This window comes from Arachis ipaensis, chromosome B05 (assembly GCF_000816755.2).
Source record: "Arachis ipaensis cultivar K30076 chromosome B05, Araip1.1, whole genome shotgun sequence".
Lineage (NCBI taxonomy): Eukaryota > Viridiplantae > Streptophyta > Magnoliopsida > Fabales > Fabaceae > Arachis > Arachis ipaensis.
Genome location: NC_029789.2, coordinates 36,179,316 through 36,201,986, shown reverse-complemented (window position 1 = coordinate 36,201,986; position 22,671 = coordinate 36,179,316). Strand labels below are relative to the sequence as shown.

At 34.9% G+C, this 22,671-nt stretch overlaps 1 protein-coding gene across 1 annotated transcript; it reads left to right on the top strand.

The window, feature by feature from the left end:
* Positions 10,727-20,792, top strand: LOC110271991 (protein ILITYHIA-like). Its single transcript, XM_021123733.1, has 5 exons — positions 10,727-10,819; positions 19,711-19,817; positions 19,933-19,992; positions 20,080-20,194; positions 20,345-20,792. Exons 1-5 carry the CDS (start codon positions 10,727-10,729, stop codon positions 20,453-20,455), a joined length of 486 nt encoding a protein of 161 aa, XP_020979392.1. The 3' UTR covers positions 20,456-20,792.

Here is a 22,671-nt window from a genome sequence, read left to right as displayed (position 1 = left end):
TACAAGGAAAATTTAGAAGGTTGTTTATCCAAGTGCAAAAGCAAGAATCAACAAGAAGATGATAAAGAAGCTAAAGTATGGGATCCGGGCATTAGTTTCAAAAGTCAACACTCATGGATCCTAGTTGCTAGCTTTGAATCTCTTAAGAGTTCGACGCAATTCATTTGGGACCCCGGAGGTCAAATCATGAGCAAACTTGGTTGAAGATTCAAGGAGGAGTGAAAACATAAACCGCCCTAACAAGGATCTCCTCAAAAGTCCAACTTAAGGACTTTAAACCAAAGTGTTAGGTGGGAGACACCCCACCATGGTAATATCCTTCTAACTTTCTCTCTTTTAGTTTTGTTTCATGAATAATTAGTTGCTTTGCTTGGTTGGTTAGTTTTATTTTAATGTTTGTTAGGTAATTTTAGTGGAATAATGTGTTTTTGGAGTTTTATGGTGTTTTTGGACTTGAAAACCTGTTTTGGATATCATGATTGATGCCTTAGAGGCATAATTTTTGTTGCAGGAACAGAGTCCTGTGCGTACGCACAGCCTTGTGCGCGCGCACAGTTCCCCTATTTTTCCGTCCCTGTGCGTACGCACAGCAATGTGCGCACGCATACTCCTAAACACCCACTCTGTTCACAGCACGCGCACGGCTTGTGCGTGTGTACACTGCCTTCTTTTCTCCCTGTGCGTCCGCACACCTTGCGTGTGTACGCACACTTCACCCTTTCATTTAAAAAAAAAAAGGAGAGACAACCATCTGTGCATGCGCATAGCACTGAGCGCACGCACAGCCTTGGGCAACCCTTCTGGTAGCAGCACACGCACCCTTTGTGCGTGGGGACAACCCCCTTTTCCCCTTTGTGTGTGCACACACATGCTTTGTACGTGCGCACAGACGTTGTTACCCTTTCTGCTCGCAGTGGCCGCACGCTGTTGTGCGCGCGCTCACCCCTCATTTTTCCCTTGTGTGCGTCCGCACACTACATTGTGCGTACACACATGTCACTTTTCGAACGTTAATTCGAAAAGGGGGCTATCGCGCTTCAGATGCAAAACACCCGCCCAAACCTTTCTTCTCCCTTCTTCTCTGAAGAACACTATCACCCCAACCCTACACCACTCAACCCTGCGACCGCCGCACCACCTCCGTCCGACCACGCCACCACCGGCGACCACCGTCGCCAACCCTCTCTCTCTTCCTTCTTCTTTTCTCTCTTCTTTCTTCTCCCACATTCCTCTTCTCTCTGCGCTGCACCCTGCCCGCGCCAGCCAACCTAGTCTACGTCTTTCAGTGCAGAAACACCACCAGCGGTGGCGAGCTTCTGTGCCGCCGCGACATCCGCCACCACCCTCCTTCTCCGTCTATTTCTCTTTCCCACCAACACAGGTTCCATTCCCTTCCCTGTAACCTGCTGCCCCCTGTTTCTGTTTCATTTCCTTTATTTTCACTGCTTTTCAATTCTGTTTTAGTGATTAGAAGGTCTTAGGTTAGTTTATTTCTGGTTTTCTGGATTGAATGTTGATTGTTGGCTGATTATTGTTGAATTTTCTGGGTTGCTTTACTGCTATATTGTACTAAGAATGCTGTCTGAATCTTCTGCACATAACATGCTTAATGCCTGAATGGATTTTTTATTCAATTTCTGTGTCTGATCAGTATAGGTTTTGGCTTTTCCTTCCATTATGCATTGTCACTCATGCTTGTGCAGTTTTCTGTTAATTTTGATGATGATTGAATTTAAATCTTGATTATGCACCTTGTATTATTTTTGCTTGAACACCAACTGAACTTGAATCTATAGCTGTATGATTATTCTGTTTGGTGTTACCTTAGCTGTGCATATTTTCCTTTAGCTTGGTAATTTGCTGAGTTATGTACTTATTACCAATTTTTGCTTAAACACCAACATGGTTTGAAATTCCAATCTTGATTACTTGTTGGTGCATTATAAGTGCGTAAAATGGTTTGTTTAGTGAATTGATGTTGTTGCTTACTCATGAAATTTAAAAAAAAAAAAATAGATAACCACACACATAGCCACTTGTTCCTTAAAGTTTTTGAGCAATACAATCTGTTTTCAATCGAGTATTGTTTTAAACAAGAAGTCATGTGCATGTGATTATTTATCACCTTCTTAACATGAGTAAGTGCATGCTTTTATTGTCAAATTGATTATTGCCTTTTTGTGCCAATTTTTGCTAATCTTTTCAATTCAAATGCAAAATTGCAATTAATCAATTCCTTTGAATTCAATTCACTTGTATTGTTACACCTAAGTCACATATGTTTTAATTGTTATTCATTCTCTTTTGTTGATTTCTTAGGTTGCTTGATTGTGAAAAAATAGATTTCCTTTTGAGCTTGTCACTTGTTTTGAACATGTTTTTCCCAATTGAGTGTTTGTTTACCTTATTGGCTCTAATATCCTTCATTTGACTATTTTCTCTTAGTCTCTGTGATTTTTATCTGCTTCTCCTGAGTTGTATTCTGTTTTTATCTTTTTCAGGATGCGTCGTAAAGGTAAGGAGAAAGCCAACCCTTTGGCTCCTCCTCCTGCACGTCCGAGCACCCAACCGAACACGTTCATTAATGAAATAGCCCAGGAGCAGTACAAAAAGTTAGAAAATAAAGCCTTTCACTATGAAAGGAAGCTTGATGCGTGAGCATCTTTCCTATCTTTTCCTAGTGAATTTGCATCTAATTTGTTGAGTTTAATAAAGAATTAATTATCTTTTAGCCAATATGGATGCTACTTTGAGTCTTTTGCAATTTTGTTTATTTTAGGTAGCATTCGGCAGAATTTGATGGAGTTTTTGCAGCATAAGAATCAAAGGAGATGGCAGCAAGGAGCGACGCGTGCGCGTGACTGACGCGTACGCGTGATTTGAAGATTTGCAGAACGACGTATGCGTGTACCTGACGCGTCTGCGTGACTCGCAGAAAATACCATCGACGCGTACGCGTGACATATGCCATGTGCAGAAAACGCAGAAAAATGCTGGGGGCGATTTCTGGGCTGTTTTGACCCAGTTTTCAGCCCAGAAAAACACAGATTAGAAGCTGCAGAATGGGCTAAACAAGTGGTCCCCACCCATCAACTAAAGACTTGTTAATTAGTTCAAATTTAAATTCAAATATTAATTTTAGGAAAAGATATTATTTCAATTTTAAAAATTAGATTTTAAATTTATTAGGATTAGATATAAAAGGGAGAAGAAACCTCTCTTTTGAGAGGTTCCGGGCAACATTATTCCATTCCAATTTACAATCCTAGTTTCCTACTCTGAACCATGAGCAACTAAACCTCCATTGTTAAGGTTAGGAGCTCTGTCTATTTGTATGGATTGACTTTATTGCTTTTTCTATTTTAATTCATGTATGGATTTATAATTTAAGAATTGTTTTCGCTCTTTATCTTATGAATTTGGGTGGAACGGAAGTATGACCCTCTTTCTATTTGAGTTCTTGTATAACTTGGAAAAGCTCTTGAACAACAGCTTGAAAATATATTCTCCTAAATTTTAATTATCTGGATTTAACGGGATACGTGACATATAATCCTTTTATTTTTGGGTAATTAGAGTTTTTGTGGCATATAAACGGGAATTTGATCATGTAGCTTCTAATTGGAATTAATTGACCAAGGAATTGGCAGTTAATGAATTTTAGAGGAGACTAGAAAGGTCTAAGGAATTAGGGTCTAGTCACATATAGTTTGCTATAAATTAAATCCTACATAATTAAAATAGTTAGTAAGGAAAGTAAATCCGGAAAAATAGATAACTCTGAAGACTTAACTGCTTTCTCCATATTTTATTCCTCACCTATTCACCTACCTGTCTTCAACTTTGAATTTACTTTTTAATGCTTTTGAACTTCCAAACACTATTTTCTGTTTGTCTAACTAAGCCTATCACTCAATTATTATTGCTTAATCCATCAATCCTCGTGGGATCGACCCTTACTCACGTAAGGTATTATTTGGTACGACCCGGTGCACTTGGCGGTTAGTTTATGGTTGTAAATTTCACACCAAGTTTTTGGAGCCGTTGCCGGGGATTGATTGTGATTGACAACTACTCATTGTTTGATTGCTTAGATTAGATACTTTTTCTTTTAATTAGTTTTATTTTAATATTATTAATTTCTATTTTCAAATTTTTTTTCTTTGTTTTTTTTTTCTCTTACTTTTCGTTTTGTTTCCCCTCTCCCTGGGTTTGGTTTCACTTCCTTTTAATATTTTTTTCTTTTCAAAACTTTACGTCGTTTTTTTATTTTATTTTCCTTTCTATTTTTATTTTTTTAATTTCGTTTTGTTTCCGTTCATTATTACATTTTTTTATTTTTCTATATTTTATTAGTTTTATTTTATTTCTGTTTTTTAAAGCATTTTTTTCGAAAATCATTTTAAAAAAAATTTAAATAAATAAATAGTACTAATATTTTTCTTAATTTCTGAAATTAAGTTTGGTGTTTCCTAGTTAGTTTTATTTTAGTTTTTCTTATTTTAATTTTAGAATTCTGTTATTTCTTCTTTACTTTCCTGTTTATCACATGGTGCGTTTAATACTTTTTGGTGTTTTGTGCTAAGGAAAAATAATGGAGAAAGATCATATGGATTACTACTCACACCCAAGTAGTGATTCATATTATTGTGGATGTGGAACTACCCAAATTTTAGTTTGCAAAGTCAAAACTAAAGAAACTTCGGTGCTCCATGTTCTAACTATCAAGAACCACCATCTCCATATTCATATCAAGAATCATCATCTCCATACTCATACCAAGAACCACCACCTCTCTATCCATATCAAGAACCATCATCTTTCTACCCATATCAAGAGACACTATCTCCCTATCCATACCAAGAACCATCATCTTTTTACTCTTATCAACACCCATCACCTCCTTCTTATTCATATCAAGAGCCACCATCTCCTTATTCATTTCAAATACCATCAGATCTTGAGCTTCTCATGAAAGAATGCATACATGATATAAAGACAAGTGTCAAAAATGTAGAGAAACATGTGCAGTCGATTATCAAGTCACAGGAAGAGGAGCAAGCAAATTTCTTCCCAAGAGATATAATGCAAGATCCTATGGAAGAAAGTGAGGAAATCAATCAAAGGAGTTTATACTCCAGTGAATTAGAGAACTTTCCACCCTCACACATGGAAGAAGAGGAAGATGCAAAAACAAAAGAGGTTGATGCACCAACAAAGAAGGAAGATGCACAAACAAAGGAGGTTGCAAGGGATGAAGACAATTATGGGAATCTACACTCCAATGAAGTAGAGAGTGGCATGGAGGGTGAGTTTATTGAACCACCAATTCAAGAAATTTTTGAAGAAGGGTACACTCTAACCATCACATAACACCCACATGTTGAAATCAAAGAAGTGAAGATAACCAAGGAAAGCACTGAAAGGGGGATTGTGACCAAGAAACAGAAGAAAATAAACATGAAGAAAAAAAGGTCAGCAAAAAGCAATCCAACCTCTACCCCAACAAGCAAGGTGAATCAAGCTAATCACAATAAAAGAAAGCTTGTTAGGAGAAATTTATATCAGGGGGCACTAATCTCCACCTTTCCCCCCTTGGAGACATTTCTTTTAACCAACTGGAAGAAGAGGAAGAAACTTCAATAATCAAGTGTCAAGCTAGTCACAGTAAAGAAGCGCTTGTCGGGAGGCAACCCGATAATTTCGTATCCTTAGTTATTTTTTGTAGTAATGATTTTCATATTTATTTTATTTTTATTGAGTTTTTATTGTTTTTCCTTGTTTTACGTGTGTTTTGATTAAAATAGTTAGTAAGGAAAGTAAATCCGGAAAAATAGATAACTCTGAAGCCTTAACTGCTTTCTCCATATTTTATTCCTCACCTATTCACCTGCCTGTCTTCAACTTTGAATTTACTTTTTAATGCTTTCGAACTTCAAAACACTATTTTCTGTTTGTCTAACTAAGCCCATCACTCAATTATTGTTGCTTAATCCATCAATCCTCATGGGATCGATCCTTACTCACGTAAGGTATTATTTGGTACGACCCGGTGTACTTGTCGGTTAGTTTGTGGTTGTAAATTCCGCACCAAAGCTGAACATACCTGAGAAACATGCGAACCTAATTTATAACAGACTTAATTTCTACCATTGGAAATTCGTAGAATTTGACCCGGTGGAAGTTAATGAACACCAGGTCAAAGAATTCTATGAAAATCTGCTAAAGAGGGAGGCCACAAATGTTTTTCTGAGAGGTGTCACACTGGACACCTCTGACCATGCTTTAGAGGCCCTCTTGCAGATTTTGCATATTCCTCCGGCCCGTGATGCTTACCCTCAGATAGTGAAGGACTTGACATCGGGCAAGCTTTCATTGGATGTCGTTCTGAAGAAGACTGGTCTGCCTGAGGCCAAATGGGAGTACAGCAGGAGGGAGAATGCAGTCCCACAGAGCATCGCGTGCACTGACCTAAATCCAGAGGCAAAGATCTGGCAGCAGATCATTGCCGACTACATCTTGCCGAGCACGCATGCCACTCATATCTGCTTCCGCGTGGCCGTTCTACTATGGGCTATTCTGGAGGGGAAGAGGGTCTCTGTTCTTCCCCTTATCAGAGACTCGATGTGGAAGGTGACCCAACAGCAGAAGTACAATATTCTCTTCCCTTCCATGATCACCAGATTGGCTACCTTATCTGGGGTGGAGAAACGTCCTATAGATCGAAATTCTGTTTACATCAGCACCCAGCCATTCCTGCCATACGGTGAGTATGAGGGACTGTCGCAGAAGAAGAGGAAGACCACAGAGCCACCATCATCATCAGCAGAGCCCTCAGCACTTCTTGCACCTCCTGCACCCACACTCCGACTTCAGACACCATATGAGCTGGGTCAGGAGATTCTTCAGACCCTCCACCATTACGAGCGGCGCAATGCTCACTGCTTTCAGTGAATAGTGGCAAAGTTTGAGGGTAGAGACCCTGCGCCGCCTCCTCCGGACACACCAGAGCCCGAGCCTGAGACTGAACCTGCTGAGGAGGAGCCGACAGTCGAGCCCTCTGAGCAGAGAGCCGAGGAGAGGGCGGAGCAGGCATTAGTTCAGAGAGTTGAGGAGCCGACAGCTGAAGCCAAGCAGATCGTTGAGATGGCAGCAGAGCCAGCTGACCAGGTAGTTCAGGAGCCGGTAGCTGAGACCACCACAGAGACTTTTTGCGTCATCATTGTGTATCATCGTCATCACCACCCACCACCGCCCGCCGATGGAGCTTCTCAGAGTTGATCCCCCCGGTCCGATTCCTTGGCACGGAGGACCGTGCTTCAATTAAGTATGGGGGAGGATCTACTATTTTTTGGGTGTAAACATTCTCTCTCGAACACTCTTATTTAGTTTACTTCTTTTTAAACTTTATTATGCTATTGTGGATATTTTAGTACTTTGACTTATGCACTATTGTTTGGTATTTTGGTATATATATGGTTTAGGGTTTATTATTTGGTATTTTGGTATATATATGGATTGTATATAGTATAGATATGGATTGTGATTGGATGATGTGAATAGCATATGCTTAGTTCACTTTGATCCCAATTGTTCATGTTAATTTTTGTTTGTTGAAAATTGGGAAAAGAACTATGAAATTTTGAAAAATTTGCGTCCATCACAACATACATACATATAGGAAATAACTTTGGTGAAAAACAACAAGGATTTTCCAAAATTTTTTTGTTATAGGGCATTCTATTGAATTGATTTGAAAAATTGTTTTCAAAAACTTGCTTGAGCGATTTTCATGGAATATAGAAGAGGAAAGAACAAATACCTTGTGAGTTTTTGAGCTATATTGAGTGGTTACACATTTTGACCACTAATTTTGTTCATTGTGTGTTATATCTATTCTATGATTGTAATCTTGGTTTTGCTTGATTCTTTATTTCCAAAGATTGATGTTTTGAATTGCATTGAGCATGATTGAGGCCATCTTTGTTAAAAGCTCACTTTACCCATATAGCCTACCATTTGTATTTATCATTGTTAACCCATTTGAGCTTTATTTACCCCATTGTTCTTGATATTAGCACATTACAACCTTAAGCAAAAAACCATGATTTACCATGATTTGTATCCTTGATTAGCTTAGGTTGAGGAGTGTGTTTCATTTAAGTGTGGGAGAATTTTGGGAAATATTGGTAGTAAAGGAAAGTGTTTAATTTGGGTATTTCATTGAAAATTTGGAAAATGGGTGCACATTTATGTATCAATTCGCTTTAACCATATACATTTGTCATGGAAAAAGAAAAAAGAAATAGAAAAAAAAATGAAATGAAGAAAAAAATAGGATGGGACAAAATTTATCCCAAAGAAAATGAAAAGAAAAAAGAATGAATAAGAAATGCATATGCGTTTGGAATGGAAACTAAGGCGTGTATGAAAAGAAGTAATGGATGATTAGAATGTTTTTGTTATTGGTTGATGAAGGTTGAGTTGGATACTTAAACTAATCAAGGATTCAATTCAATTTAGTCCACTTAGCCATATCTATCCCACCTTAACCCTAGCCCCATTACAACCATATGAAGTCCTCATGATAATTGCATTTATGCATCACTTGTTTGTTGATTGTTAGATGAAAAACAAATCCTTGAAAGCATGATTAGGAAGAGATTTGAGTGATTAAACCCTAGACACCAAGTGATTAGAGTATATACACACCTAGTGAGGGTTCAATTACTCAATTCTATGTTTCCACACTTCTTGTCATACATTCTTGAAAGTTGCTTCATTTTGATGCCTTGAATCAATTCTTTGGATTTTGGCTGCGTTGGACTGTTTCCTTGCTTAGCCCTATTTGTCTATACTCTTGCTTGGAATTTGATTGTTTGTTTCACCAATTCAATAGGATACTATAGATAGATACATGGCTATAGATAGTATATATATACTTGCATGCATATAGATAGTTGCATTTAATAAGTTGATTGCCCCTTTTTGATCATTCTCCTTGTTGGTTTAGCATGAGGACATGCTATTGTTTAAGTGTGGGGGAATTGATGAGTCTATATTTGATGATATATGTTGACTCAATTTGGATAGATTTTATCACATAAACTCACACTTAAGCACAAAAATAGCATACTTTTGTGATTTCTCTCTAATTTGATCCTAACTGTGAAAACATGTGTTTTTGTGCTCAAATTGAGCAATTTAATTTCACTTTATTGCCATTCAATGCCGTGATATTTTTTTGAGTGATTTTTAGGTCATTTAGGCAAGATTGGCTAAGCAAAAGTGGAAGAAAGCATATAGAAGGGAGAACACATGAAGAAAACAAGGAAAAGCACACATAGCGAAGTGTGCGTGCGCACAAGCACCCGTGCGTACGCATAGAAGAACGTTCAGCCAAGTGTGCGTACGCACAGGACCCTGCACGTATTTTCATTAATAAAACACGTGCTGCGCAATTTCTGAAGGCTTTTGGCTCATTTTGGAAGGCTTGAAGGCTGAAATTGGATGCTATATCAAGGGGAATTCAACACATATGAAGAGAGCTCAATTTTAGACTAAGTTTCATTAGGTAGTATTAGTTAGGAAGCTTCCATAGGAGTAGGAGTAGAGTAGAATGCTCTCTTAGGGTTTTTCAATTCTCCATTGTAGCATTTTATAGAAGCTTTGATCTTTGATTTTGCTCATTTTAATTGTAAGTACTCTCAATTTCTTCTTTAATTATAGCACTTTTACTTTTATGTTCTTTTGGTTCAAGTTACCTTGTTCATAATTGCAATTTTGAGTTTCTTGAAGTTTTGATTGATGAATTTTATGTTTCATGCTTTCTTTATGCTTGATTGGTTGTTTATATTTGGTTTTGTTGATAGTTGGTTATAGTTTTCTATTTTCCTTTGCAAATTTCTCATATTTTGGTTTTATGCCCACCAAGTGTTTGTGAAAATGCCACTTGATCATTTTGAGTAGATTTTCATACCTTGGCTTAGGGGTTTGAGTTCCTAAGATACTAGAGTCATAATATCCGACATTTAGTGGTAATTCTTGGGGAGTTAGTTGACTCTTATTTTCATTAAAGCTAGCCTTTTATCAACTAGTTTGGTAAGTTGGTTAGGACTTATGGATTAAGGTCAATTATGCTTACTTGACTTACTCCTCGATGTTTGGGGTTAACTAAGCGAGATTAACTCATGATAATTGCCATAGTTGTGATTATGGCGATAATAGGATTCTTTGGATCCTCATTCCTAAGTCAAGGCTCTTTTATGCATTTTAGCATTTTCACTAGTTTTGACCTTGCTTCCTTTTTACTTGCATTAACATCAATTTCAATCATCCCTTAGTTCTTTTATTTCTTAAGTTCTTTTAATCTTTCGTTCTTTGATTTGGAAACCACTCTTTTGCCCTAACAACCGAAAGCGTAACACTTCAATTGCATCCCTAGGGAGAACGACCCGAGGTTGAATTACTCTTGATCTCGGTTTATATTTGATTTGAACTTAACATTTGATCACGAGGATTCGTTGTTGGTTTAGACTATGCTACTAACGAATTAATTCTTGTCTTAATCGATTCTAGACTAAACAACAAACCCTCGCTCATCAAGCATTCTCTGTCATTCTTTCTGGTGATGGCGTCTCCTCCCATTCCGTCGTGTGAGGACTTCTTATTTTGCATATTAATGATTTGTTCATCCACCTCTTTTGTACTCATCTTTTCCCTGAACATGGCTGATGGGTTAAGGGACCGACCATGGCAGGGATTAGCAGCACATGTCATGTTCTTAGCGTCCCACATTTGTTGTGAGAGTTCCTACACGGTAAGGGAGACATAATGTTAAGAGCCGCGAAAGGTGAGAGGCCCAAACCTCACAGCACCATGAAGAAGTGGAGACGAAGAAATGGAATAAGGTTCATGTCCAGCTTCCTCAGGTCAGAGTTCAGTTGTCCAGAAAAGTTTTTGAACATTTGGATATTTGATTCATTAACATGAATTGAATTCCTAGTTGCGAAAAAAAAGAAAAATAGAGTTTGTGTATGTTTGTTACTTGAGTTGAGTTCATTGGAGGCAGTTTGAATTTTTCTGATGACGATGAGGAAGAAGAAAAGGGATTAGGGTTTATTTTGTTTTTATTTTTTAATTAACAAGGATATTTGAGTGATTTTATTTGTTTTAGTTTCTGTATTTATTTTAAATCAAATAGGATATGAAGACATAAATTCAATCATGTATATTTTACACCAAACACAATACAGAAACTTAATTCAGTCTTTGGCTCTCTTCCAAATGCAACCTAATGTATGGGAGGCTGCTAGGGCTTCTATATGCTATTGTTCTCTTATGCAAATTTTTTTAAGAAAAAAATTATAAAACGAATCGTCTATTAGCACCTTAAAAAACTGGTCACACTTTAAAAAAATGGTTCGTTTTTTTATTGATTTTTAGATAGGCAATTTTTTATCACAATCAAACCGACCAAGAGTCCAATTCCTGATTAACCCAGTTAAACTAATCAGTTCAATTCGATTTTCAAAACTATGGAATCAATGTTGCCTCCATGCTTTTGATTTTGAGTTTTGATTAGCCCAAATACAAAAAGGATGACGAAAGAACTACCTCAGTCGAACTATATTGTGTGTTTTCTTTTCGTATAGACGCATAGATAAGTTTTCAATTAACGAAACAATGACACATCAAGAGGATTTCAACTTTGAAAAGATTAATCCTTAAACAAAAAGTTACTAATTAGGTCGTCTATAATAATAAATAATAAAGAGAAAAGGTCAAGGACTAGTAAAATTTATTATTTTTTGTCAATATTTTAGTTATTAGTTTAATTTTGTTTTGTTTATTAATCCAACATACTTTTAGCTCACACAGTTAAACATTGCTGACTAATTTCTAGATAAAAATAATAAATTTTACTAGTTTTTTAGCATTTTTTAATAGTAAATATATTATGTTATTCTTTAGATTTATCATATAAAATTTAGCAGTAGTATTTTTATGTATCATTAACTATAGTTGCATATTTGTTTATGAAAAATTGTCAAATATGAGTTTTATAATAAATTCGTTCACTCAAAATTTATTCTATTGGTTGAAGAAATACAATTAAAATAAATAAAATTTAATCATAAAAGATAATAAAAACAAAAATATTGAACCAAAAAAATGAAAGATAATAGAATAAAGTATTATTATATAAATCTATCTGTTCAGTTATATATACTAATGATCTAAATTTAATTTTTTCTTTTTTCTAGCTACAAACTTAAAAGATCACAACTAACTCATGTTGGTGAAGAATAATATTATCACAGATAACTATCATTAATTAAAGAAACCTAATAAATAAGGTAATGTAATTAGAGATACATTCTTAAAATGATAATGAAAAATTAATGTCTCTTTTTTTTTTTGTCTTTTTAAAAAATCCAGAGCAAAACAATATATTTTCATTTTACATATTTTAATATTCTTCTCTAATAAGAGATTATTTTAATTAAATTATCTTAAAATATTTATATAATTATTTTTTGGTCAATAAATTTGATATTTTTTTAAGATTCAAAAAATTATTAATAAAAAAATATATAATAAATTAGAAAAACTTTTTTCTCGGTATACATTTTTTATATTATCCTATTTTATTTATTTATTATTCTTATACTTTGATATTTAAAAACAAAAAAAAGTAGCATATTTATTTTTCTTGTTTTTCACTATTTGTGGAGAAATAAAAACTTCTTCAAATGCATATTCCAGAGAACCTCAGACTTATTCTCTGGTTGGGAGCTCAAAATGCTCTTTTCACCGCTGCTCTTTGATAACATCGCTAGCTGGGTACGTCGGATCTCTGTCTTAGATGTCGAGCTCACCCTTAGACTATCCTTCATTGCTTGAGGAATTGTTCAAAGACAAAAGTTGTCTGGACTCTTTTGGGTTTCTCAAATCCCACCTTTTTCAATGTTCAATCCTATAAGACTTGGATTCTAAAGGATTTTGGAGGCGATAACTTGCACATTTACAGCACAACTATGGTGCATTTGGCTGGACAGAGTGCTCTTCTGCTTTGTCGGTCAATTTCAAAGTGCGTGCTATGTCGGAAACTTTCAAAATAGGATAAATTTTCAACATCCATAAACTGATTCAACTGCCTCCTAGCTCATGATCTTGTCCTGAGCATGGATTTTTGAAATTGATCTGCTACGATAGTGTATTCAAGGAAGAAGAGTGGGCGGAATTTGGTTATGTTCTCCGAGGTGAATATGGTAACTGGATTCATGCCAGCTCTAGTAAAGTGCCAAGAGTTAGTGTCCTTCGTGCAAAAATTTGGGCAATTTAGAGTGGTCTGTTGATGACTTCAGAGGTTGGTGCAAACCATGTTATCTGTAAGGTGGACTTAATGGATGTGTTTCTTCTTGTTAGTTATTGGTGCTTCCCAGACGAACATGAAGAGAAGGAATTGCAACAAAAGATTTTTGAGCTCAAAAACCATAGAAGTTGGAAACTGCATTTTGTGTTGTTACAACGAGGTGCAAAATAATGTTGCTGACTGTTTGGCAAATTTTGGGGCACGTGGTAGCTATAATACAGTAGATTGACTGCAACCACCATCTGCTATGCTTCGATTGCTCATGGATGACATAACTTAGGCAGTTCATCCTTGTTTTTAAAAAAGATTAAAAAAAAATGAATATATATGACTTTTGAATATAATTTATCTTTTATAAATAACTAACATATATTTTTGTCTATATTTATTTTATTTTGATCAACATGATATTATGACCATTACTTTTTTTTATCTATGTTTGTTTTTAATAAGATAGATATAATGCTTATTATGTGCTTTTATAGTTGAGTATTCTAAAAATTTTATTGTGATTTTATTTTCAATCACAATAATATAAACATGGTTACGATAATATTAAAATGATAAAATTGAAAAAATGAATAATATATTAATAAAAATTACAAAACTAATTTCCTAAATATAATAGAAAAGTGGCTAAAGAGGTGCTGGCCTGTTAAGCACTAATTGTCTTTTAAAGGTATAGATAAATTTTTCAGTAAAGTAATAATTAGGTATCCTAAAGATCAGATTTTAACTTTGAAAAAATTAATCTCTAAAAAAAATACTAATTAAATCATTTACAATAATAAATGATGGATATACATATTATGTCATTTTTTTAATTCATCATGTAAAACTTATTAATGGTGTTCTTATATACCGTTAAATATAGTGTCATATTTGTTTATAAAAAATTATCAAGGAGATAATAATTTTTAAGACAAAATTTCACTTATTTCATTAGGATTCATGATAATCAAACCTGCTATAATAAAATAATAAAACTTATTTGCAATAGTATAATGAAAATCTTTTGATATGTCAAATATGTATTTTTTTTTTTATATGTGATAGTTAATTAGTAAGTAATTTTTAGTATACATGTAGTTAATAATCATCGGTAGCCGATCATGTGTGTGTGAAACAAACAAATAGCCTTATTTCTTGGATTTTTACCATTCTATATAGTTACTAATCTTGTAAATGTTTTTTGAGTGAATATTTAAATGGACCTTAAAAAAATTTTAGATCAAGACACTTTAATTTTTAACAAATTTTTATTTATTGGAATTCTTTGAGAATTTCTCTCGTCAGATATAATGTAAATTTTGGAGTGATAATGCTCATAATTCTTGCATTAAAATATAATGCAATGGTTTTATCTGAAGTGGGGTCTGAATGAAATTAGTCAAAACTTGGTTTGTACTATGAAGTTGTTGCTACACATTTTTGTCTTTGATAAATTCTAACAAGACAAATCTTTGCTCTAGAATGAACTCAAATCTTGATATTCTAATATTCTCTTGGAGACAATTGAGTTGGGATTATTTATCACTGAGTATATCATCATGCACATCAGTGATCACGTGACTGATTGTGGTGTTATGTTGCTGTCGTTGCTAGAAATGAGAGGAGTACTCATACTTTTTATAGCACACATCTTCTCTTTTGTGTAGCCTTGCTGGTCCAAGAGCATGCCATTGTAGTTCGACGATCTCTACTACCTAGATTTTTTCTAGGGCGGAGAAAATAAGGGTTTGATTGATCTTAAATTGGACTTGTGTTGTTCTTCAAAATTTGAGATTGAAGATTCGTGAGTTAATGGAGGAGATTGGCATTGCTCTGGTTGTCAAAATCACTACTCAAGGATCTGTTTACCATGTCCGCCATTTTGAGAAACCAATGAATCACAGAATAATAAGGATTCAGATCTTCTTCTTTCCAACTCGTTGATCAGAACAACTATGTTTACCAAAAAAGAATCTTGTGAAATAGCCTCTTATCAAACTCTATTAGATGAATTTGAAGGAAGAGATAAGAAAGGGGAAAAGAGAATGTCGAAGAAAAAAAAGGGAAAGAAAGAAAATGGTGTTATTGGCAACTATTGGCAATTTACAACTTTTTTAAATCGATTCACAATTTGGTTACTCTACACGCTCATCGCACCATAAAAAAAATCTCATGTCCTGAGCTATTCAAGATGCGATGTTAATGGTTTGACGAATCAGGAGAGAGAAGAAGAGTGAAAGTTGAGAAAGGGAGAAAAATTGGTTCTTCTCATTTTGATAATTTCCAATGAATGAAAAATAGAAAAGTAAAAAATCTTATGTACTCCTTATTTACTCCTACTATAATTAATTACCATCAGCATTAAACTAATAAAAAAATAATCTAGGTAACAGGTCTCTCCATCGCTTTTTGTAAACCCCGCTAAATTAGTAAATAATTAGTCAATAAATTAAATTTTAATAAAGAAAATAAAAATGTGAATATTATATTAAATTAGGATAAAGTTCATTAAAACGAGAATTTTGACACTAATTTCAAAGAATTTGGCCCAAGATTGGACCGAACGAACCGAACCAGTCGAACCGGACCCAAACCGAGCCCGTGAAGCCAACCGAACCCATCACTTAAATGAGCTGAAGCGCATTTTCTTCCTCATTTGGCATGCAACACGCTGGGAAGCTCAGCATGAAGAGGAAGAACGTTTGAAGCTTCTAAACCCTAACTATACCATTAATCCACCATAACTTCTTCATACGAGCTCCGATCGCCGCACTGTTTGCAGCCACGTGTCCATCGCGTCGAGCTCTACGATTCTATCAGATTAATTTCATAGGTAATATTCCATCTCACTCCAACCTTTCTACCCCTAATTTTTGAAAATTAGTGAGAATCCATGTTGAGAATTTGTGATTTTGGTTCTCTAGGTTCAAGTTTAGCTTGAGGAACTTGTGGGTCTTTGTTCAATCAAGACATAGAAAAGGTAAGGACTCTCAAATTCTACAATTTCTTAGCCTATGTGATTTGGGTATGTATGTGATGTATATGTCTATTAGATGTATATATATGTATATGTTGGAGCTTGGAGTGTAAGCCTTGGAACTTGGTGGAGGCTAAGTGCTTTTGATTGGGTGATTTTGGACCTTGGAGCTGTGTTTTGGCTTAGTGGGTTGCCTTGATTAATACGTAAAAAACGGCCAAGGTATGGTTTAGGTTTCGCGTATTTAATATATAATGTAGTGTGAAAACTTAGGCTAGATGACCATAAGATAGGTTGGAACGTATGAATATGTTTAATGCTTAGTGACCTTTGCTGGATAAATGGTAAATGAAGTTTTGATGATGATGAGTGTATGTATATATGTTGATTAGATGAATGAGAACCTTGTTGATGCATGTTTTTGTTGAAATTGAGAAAAGGTAGGATATGGTATTGATGAAGGTATATTATGTTGATGGTTGTAGAAATAGTAAAGTAAGTTTTAAAGGAAAAGAAAGTTGTGGTAATTAAATTGGTGTATTGTAGTGTTGAGCATGTGTAAGAAAGTTGAAAATTAGGTTTGGTTTGTATGGAAAATGAGGTTTTTGAAGTTTTGTAAAAAAATTGGTTTTTGGATGAATTTCGGCGGGCCATAATTTGGCTTCCGGACTCTCAAATCATTCCAAATCTATTTTATATGAAAATTGGATCCGTGAAGTTTACGCCATTCGAAGAACGGAGGAAAAATGATTTAAAGTGGAAAAGTTATGTTTGTCGGAAGTTTGAGAGTTTGAATCTAATTTCTGCAGATTTTAGACTTAGCCAATTTTTAGAAAAGCGTACACCCACGCGTACGCGTGGCATGAAAATTTTGCGCATGCATACACTGCATTTGCAGACTGTTGCCATTTCCTTTCCCATATGCGTACGTGGAGAAGCTTATGCGTACGCGTATTGGGTCAGAATGCATGTCCACGCGTACGGATGGCCCTTGCGTACACGAAATGTCCTTGCGCGATTGGGTGCTTCAGTTAGGTACCCACGCGTACGCGTGGCTCACGCGTACGCGTGACATCCCAGTTTTCAGCAAATCATTATTTTGTGTTTTCAAAACCAATTTGACCTCCTAAACCTCTATTTCCATACTGTTAGCTCTATACTTGATTAGTAAGCCTTGTAATTAGATGAAGCTAGGAATATATATATATACTATTTCAATTATGAAACTGGCTAATGAAAGGAATAAATGTTGCATTTGAGCACTCTTTCTTGAAAGTGCAATCCCACGAGATGGTGGAAGGTGAGGATCCCCTTCTTTATTCCTCCTGGTATTGTAAAATTGTCTCCAACGAGATGGTGGGAGGTTAGGATCCCCTCCTTAGTTCCTCCTGGGCATATGAGAACATACCTCCTGAGAAGACGCAAGGGTTGTGGTTTTGCCCCACTTGCTCCAGGTTGGTTAGTATAGAGGCTCCCCGGGTAGACGCAAGGGTTGTGGTCTCGCCCCACTTGCTCCGGATTATGATAAACTATGTAAAAAGATACAAACATATGAGGTATAAACTGATATTACAGCCAAAATGAAGCACGTGACTTCATTAATGAAGCACGTGGCTCGTGATTTATGGGGTTCTTTGGCCTAATTTTGGAAATGCTGAAGCCATTTTGGAGTGTGCTATATGAAGGGGACATCATTCCATATCAAAGGGAGCTCACCATTAGATAGAAAACATATTAGGAGTAGGAGTAGTGTAGAGTAGTTTTCTCTCAAATGCTCTCTTAGGATTTTACTTAATTTTTATTGTAGCATTTTATAGTTTTGCTTTTAATCTTGGATTTTGCTCATCTCATTGTAAGTACTCTTTAATTCCCTTTTTAATTTACACTACTCTTGCTACATTTTCTGCTAGTTCAAGTTATTTTGTTAATATATGCATTTTTGATTCCTTGAAGTTTTGGTTGATGAATTTAGTGTTTTATGATTTCTATTTGCTTGATTGAATGTTTATTGTTGATTTTGTGAATAGTTTAGTTATAGTTTTCACTTTTCTTTGCAATTTTTTATGTTTTGCTTTTATGCCCACCAAGTGTTTGTGAAAATGCCACTTGGTAATTTTGAGTAGATTTTCACACCTTGGTTTGGGAAATGAGTTCCTAGAATACTAGAGTCATAATGTCCGACATTTAGTGGTAATATTCTTGGGTTGTTAGTTGGCTCTTGTTTCCATTGACGCTAGCATTTCACTAAGTTAATTAGTAAGTTAGCTAGGACTTATGGATTAAAGTCAATTATACTTGCTTGACTTACTCCTCGATGTTAGGGGTTGACGAAGTGAAATTAACTCATCATAATTGCCATAGTTGTGGTTATGACGATGATAGGATTCCTTAATTCTCATTCCCAAGTCAAGGCTCTTTTATGCATTATAGCATTTTCACTAAGTTTTGATCTTGTTTCTTTTTTTTTTTAATTACATTAATTGTTTTTTTGATCAATTGTTAGTTCTTTTATTTCTTGGTTCCTTTAATCTTCCGTTCCTTGCTTGAAGAAACCCCTTTCTTCTCAACCAAGAGTGTTGACGCCTTAATTGCATGGTTCGAGGGAAGACGACCCGGGACTTAAAATTTTCGGTTTTTATTGGTTTGTATTGTGACAAATCATTGAATTTAAACTTTGATTGTGGGAGTTAATTGCCGGTTTGGTCTATACTTGCAATGAAATTCTATACTTTTGTGGAAAAATTCGAACCAGCACAATTCTCGCGCATCACGACTCTAGGTTTTACGTCATACGAAGTTGTAGAGCAGGTTTCTAACTCAACATTCAACAAGTTTGTTATTACTTACAACGCAATATAACGCAAAGTAAAGTGCCAGCGCTTGTTGTTTGAGTCAAGGGGTATACTGTGCCGTCATTCTCTAAGGGTCTTAAGCTTTGAGTGAGTAGATAAAGTGGCACCAAAATATATATTAGAACGCTAGAGTAAGAACATAAAGAGGAGGGATACACATATCAAGATTAGCTAAGACGAGCCTCTATTGGAGCCGAGAAGCAAGAGATTCGACAATTTGGTGTTTCGATCGCACAATACTTGTGAATTTGTGTCAGAATTCGAGGAGCTGATTGGAATTCTGCATCGGACTTTTGATAATGTTGTTACATTGCATTTTCTAATAATAAATTAGATCAATGTATTTATAGTGTGCTTGAGGTTTGTGAATCAACTGGCTTGCATTGAACACTCTTTATAAGGTTGCACTCTATACTGTTTATTTATTCTTTCTTTCTGATGTTTTAGTTTGTGGTATCTTAGATAATACTAGAGAATTTACAACATCTTTCCATCTGAATCTTGCAATGTAGAGTGTTGGATTGCAAGCTATTGATGAAATTGTTCCCACTCTTTTACATGCACTGGAAGATGATAAAACTTCCGATACTACACTTGATGGCCTTACAAAGATTCTAAGGTAACTTGTTTGTTGCCATCATTTCCATGGAGATCGTGTATATTAATGTTATTTTTTGTAATAATTTCTTGTTATCTTACTATTTGTTTCATCTTATTTATTTATTCGTTTGTAGTGTCAGAACAAGTGCAGTATTGCCACACATCTTGCCTAAACTAGTTCATCTTCCATTGTAGTAAGTGTCTTTTTGTTTTTGTATAATGGTTTTAGGTGCTTTAGTATATTTCTAGTCTCTAATGAAAACGTTTTTATATCTGTACAGTGCCTTCCATGTACATTCATTAGGGGCTTTAGCAAAGGTTGCTAGTCCTTGCCTTAACTTTCATCTTGGTACTATGCTTCCTGCTTTGTTATCAACAATGGGTGATGAAGACAAGGTAGACCAAATTTGCATATTTTAAAATTTTTAATCAGACATTCCATCTTCATACATACTCTTTTTCAAGAAGTATGAGTGTTCCTGTTGATTGTGGGTGTATTTCAACTGATTCAATGCATAATCTGATTTTATTTATTTTATATTCTAGGAGGTTCAAGCTTCATCTAAGGAGGTAACTGAAATAATGGTTTTGGTTATTGACGAGAAAGGTGTGGAGTCACTCATATCAGAGCTTGTGAAAGGTGTTAATGACAGTTAGATACTTTTCTTTTAATTATTGATAGAATGGCTCTCTCTAGACTATTTTTTATTGTTGACAATATTCTTTTCTAGGCTACTGTCAGAAGATCATCTGCATATCTTATAGGATATTTATTCAAAAATAGCAAGTTATATTTGGATGATGAAACTCCAAACATGATATCAACCCTAATCATTTTGCTATGCGATCTTGATTCATCTATTAAAAAATGTATTAGATATATTTGTTGAAATTGAAATGGGTCAAATGAATCACTATGGGACTGATTTTGAAGCAGCCATGCTAAAATATACTTATGCTTATTATTCTCGAAAGGCTTCAAATTGGGTTCTAGAAGATTCTTGTCCTGATTATATGCTTAGTATTTTTTTGTGCTGATTACTGTACGTTACAATTTTAGTTTCATTATGTTGGTGTGTGGTTTTTATTGAATAGTAATCTATTTGATATTGTGTAATTCATTTTAGGCTGAGGAATGCTTAAAGCGAGAGAAAGATAAGGTTGTTCATTACTTTCACTCCAGTAGTAAGCCAAAGTTGCTGTTTTGGTCTTCACACAAGAATAGTTTTCTTATTCTTTAAGCAATCATAATTTTTTACTTTTTCTTTTACTGTGGCTTTGATGATGTGTCTGTTGTATTTTTCAAATAATAAATTTTATTTTTTTGTTAACAAATGTGATGAAAGTTTATGTATGTTGGATTGGTTGATTTAAAATAATATCCAAATTTTTTCGATTGCTTAAATTAGTCATTCAAACTATGATTTAAAATTATATATCAATTTTGCAATGTTTTATTAGGAGGATTCATAAACAAGTGTAGCCATAAGTATTTTAATCTAACTTATAGTTATATTTTTTGCTATTGGTACGCTTTTTAAGCGTAGCCATATCTTCTTGTAGTTATCAACAGCCACGCTTATCAAGCGTACCCATATCTTCCCCTATTGGTATGCTTAAAAAGTGTAGCCATATCTTCCCCTATCGATACGTTTTTGAAGTGTAGCCAAAACCAACCCATTCGGCACGCTTCCAAAAGCGTTGCTGTATGTCTACTTTTCGGCACGTTTTTAAAGCGTGGCTATAGGATTATACATACGGCCACGCTTTTAAATGTGGCAATAGATGAAAGCATGTCAAAAATAAAGCATGCCTATAGATCGACAAAAGCGTGGTGATAGAGCAACCGGCACACTTGTAGATGTGACCCTTTTAAAAGCGTGCCGATAGCTCAAAAAGCATGACAAAAAGTTATCGTACGCTTTTTCGCACTTTTCGGCACGCTTTAAAAGTGTAATAAAAAAACTTATTTTCTTGTAGTGTGTTTAGTTTTATACTTTTATGTCAATTGTTTTGCTTTTGCAGCTCCCTTTATATGTATTATTTTTTCTTAGACATCCAATTTATTATACTTGTTTAACAACAAATTATTGAATTCTAATTTTTTATTTGAAAAAAATATTAAATGAATATTATTTATTTTATAATATTCAAACAACATCACTTGAGAATGATTAGATTATGTTTTCACTACTGAAAGTGAAGGCTTATCGTTGGTAAGTAGCTCGAACTAAAAAAGGAAGAAGCACACAGATTTTTTAAAATTTAGATGGTTCAAAATTCGATTCCCTATGCCATTGCCATTAGGAATCAACTTAAAACCAAAAGACAAACAGTACCAAAACAACTACAACACAGAGCGAAACAAGAATAACATAACGTAAGGCTACAAAGCTTTATCTCCAACAATTATTCCAGCATCACTGAACGTGAAGGTTTGTTATGTGGTTTTAATTACTAGATCGATCTCACTCGTTAGCAATTTTATATGTGAGATGGTCCACGTAAGGACCCAAAAATAAGAGGTCCACGTAAAACCAACATGGAAAGTAACATTATGGATATTTTGGACTGGAAGTGAGTCGAGTTGAGTCGAACTAGATCAAGCTCAAGATCGGCTCACAAAAATTAAGTTTGGCTCATGACTCGACTCATTAATAATCGAGCATATTTCTTAAGCTGAAGCTCGACTCACCGAAAGCTCGCAAGTTGGCTCGAGCTCACGAGCTGGCTCAAATTATAGAAACATAAATACATAATCTATAATTCTATATCAATAAATTATAATTTATATGTTTTAAAAAATATTTAAAAAGATCAATTTTATATATTTTTATCTATCAATAAATTATAAATTTTTTATTTATGTCCTA

Excerpts from the sequence above, each read along its gene's own strand:
- LOC110271991 (XM_021123733.1), top strand. The coding sequence starts at position 10,727 with ATGGCTGATGGGTTAAGGGACCGACCATGGCAGGGATTAGCAGCACAT. Across the intron at positions 19,993-20,079 it reads CTAGTTCATCTTCCATTGTA|TGCCTTCCATGTACATTCAT; the intron begins GTAAGTGTCTTT and ends ATATCTGTACAG. Across the intron at positions 20,195-20,344 it reads CAATGGGTGATGAAGACAAG|GAGGTTCAAGCTTCATCTAA; the intron begins GTAGACCAAATT and ends TTTATATTCTAG.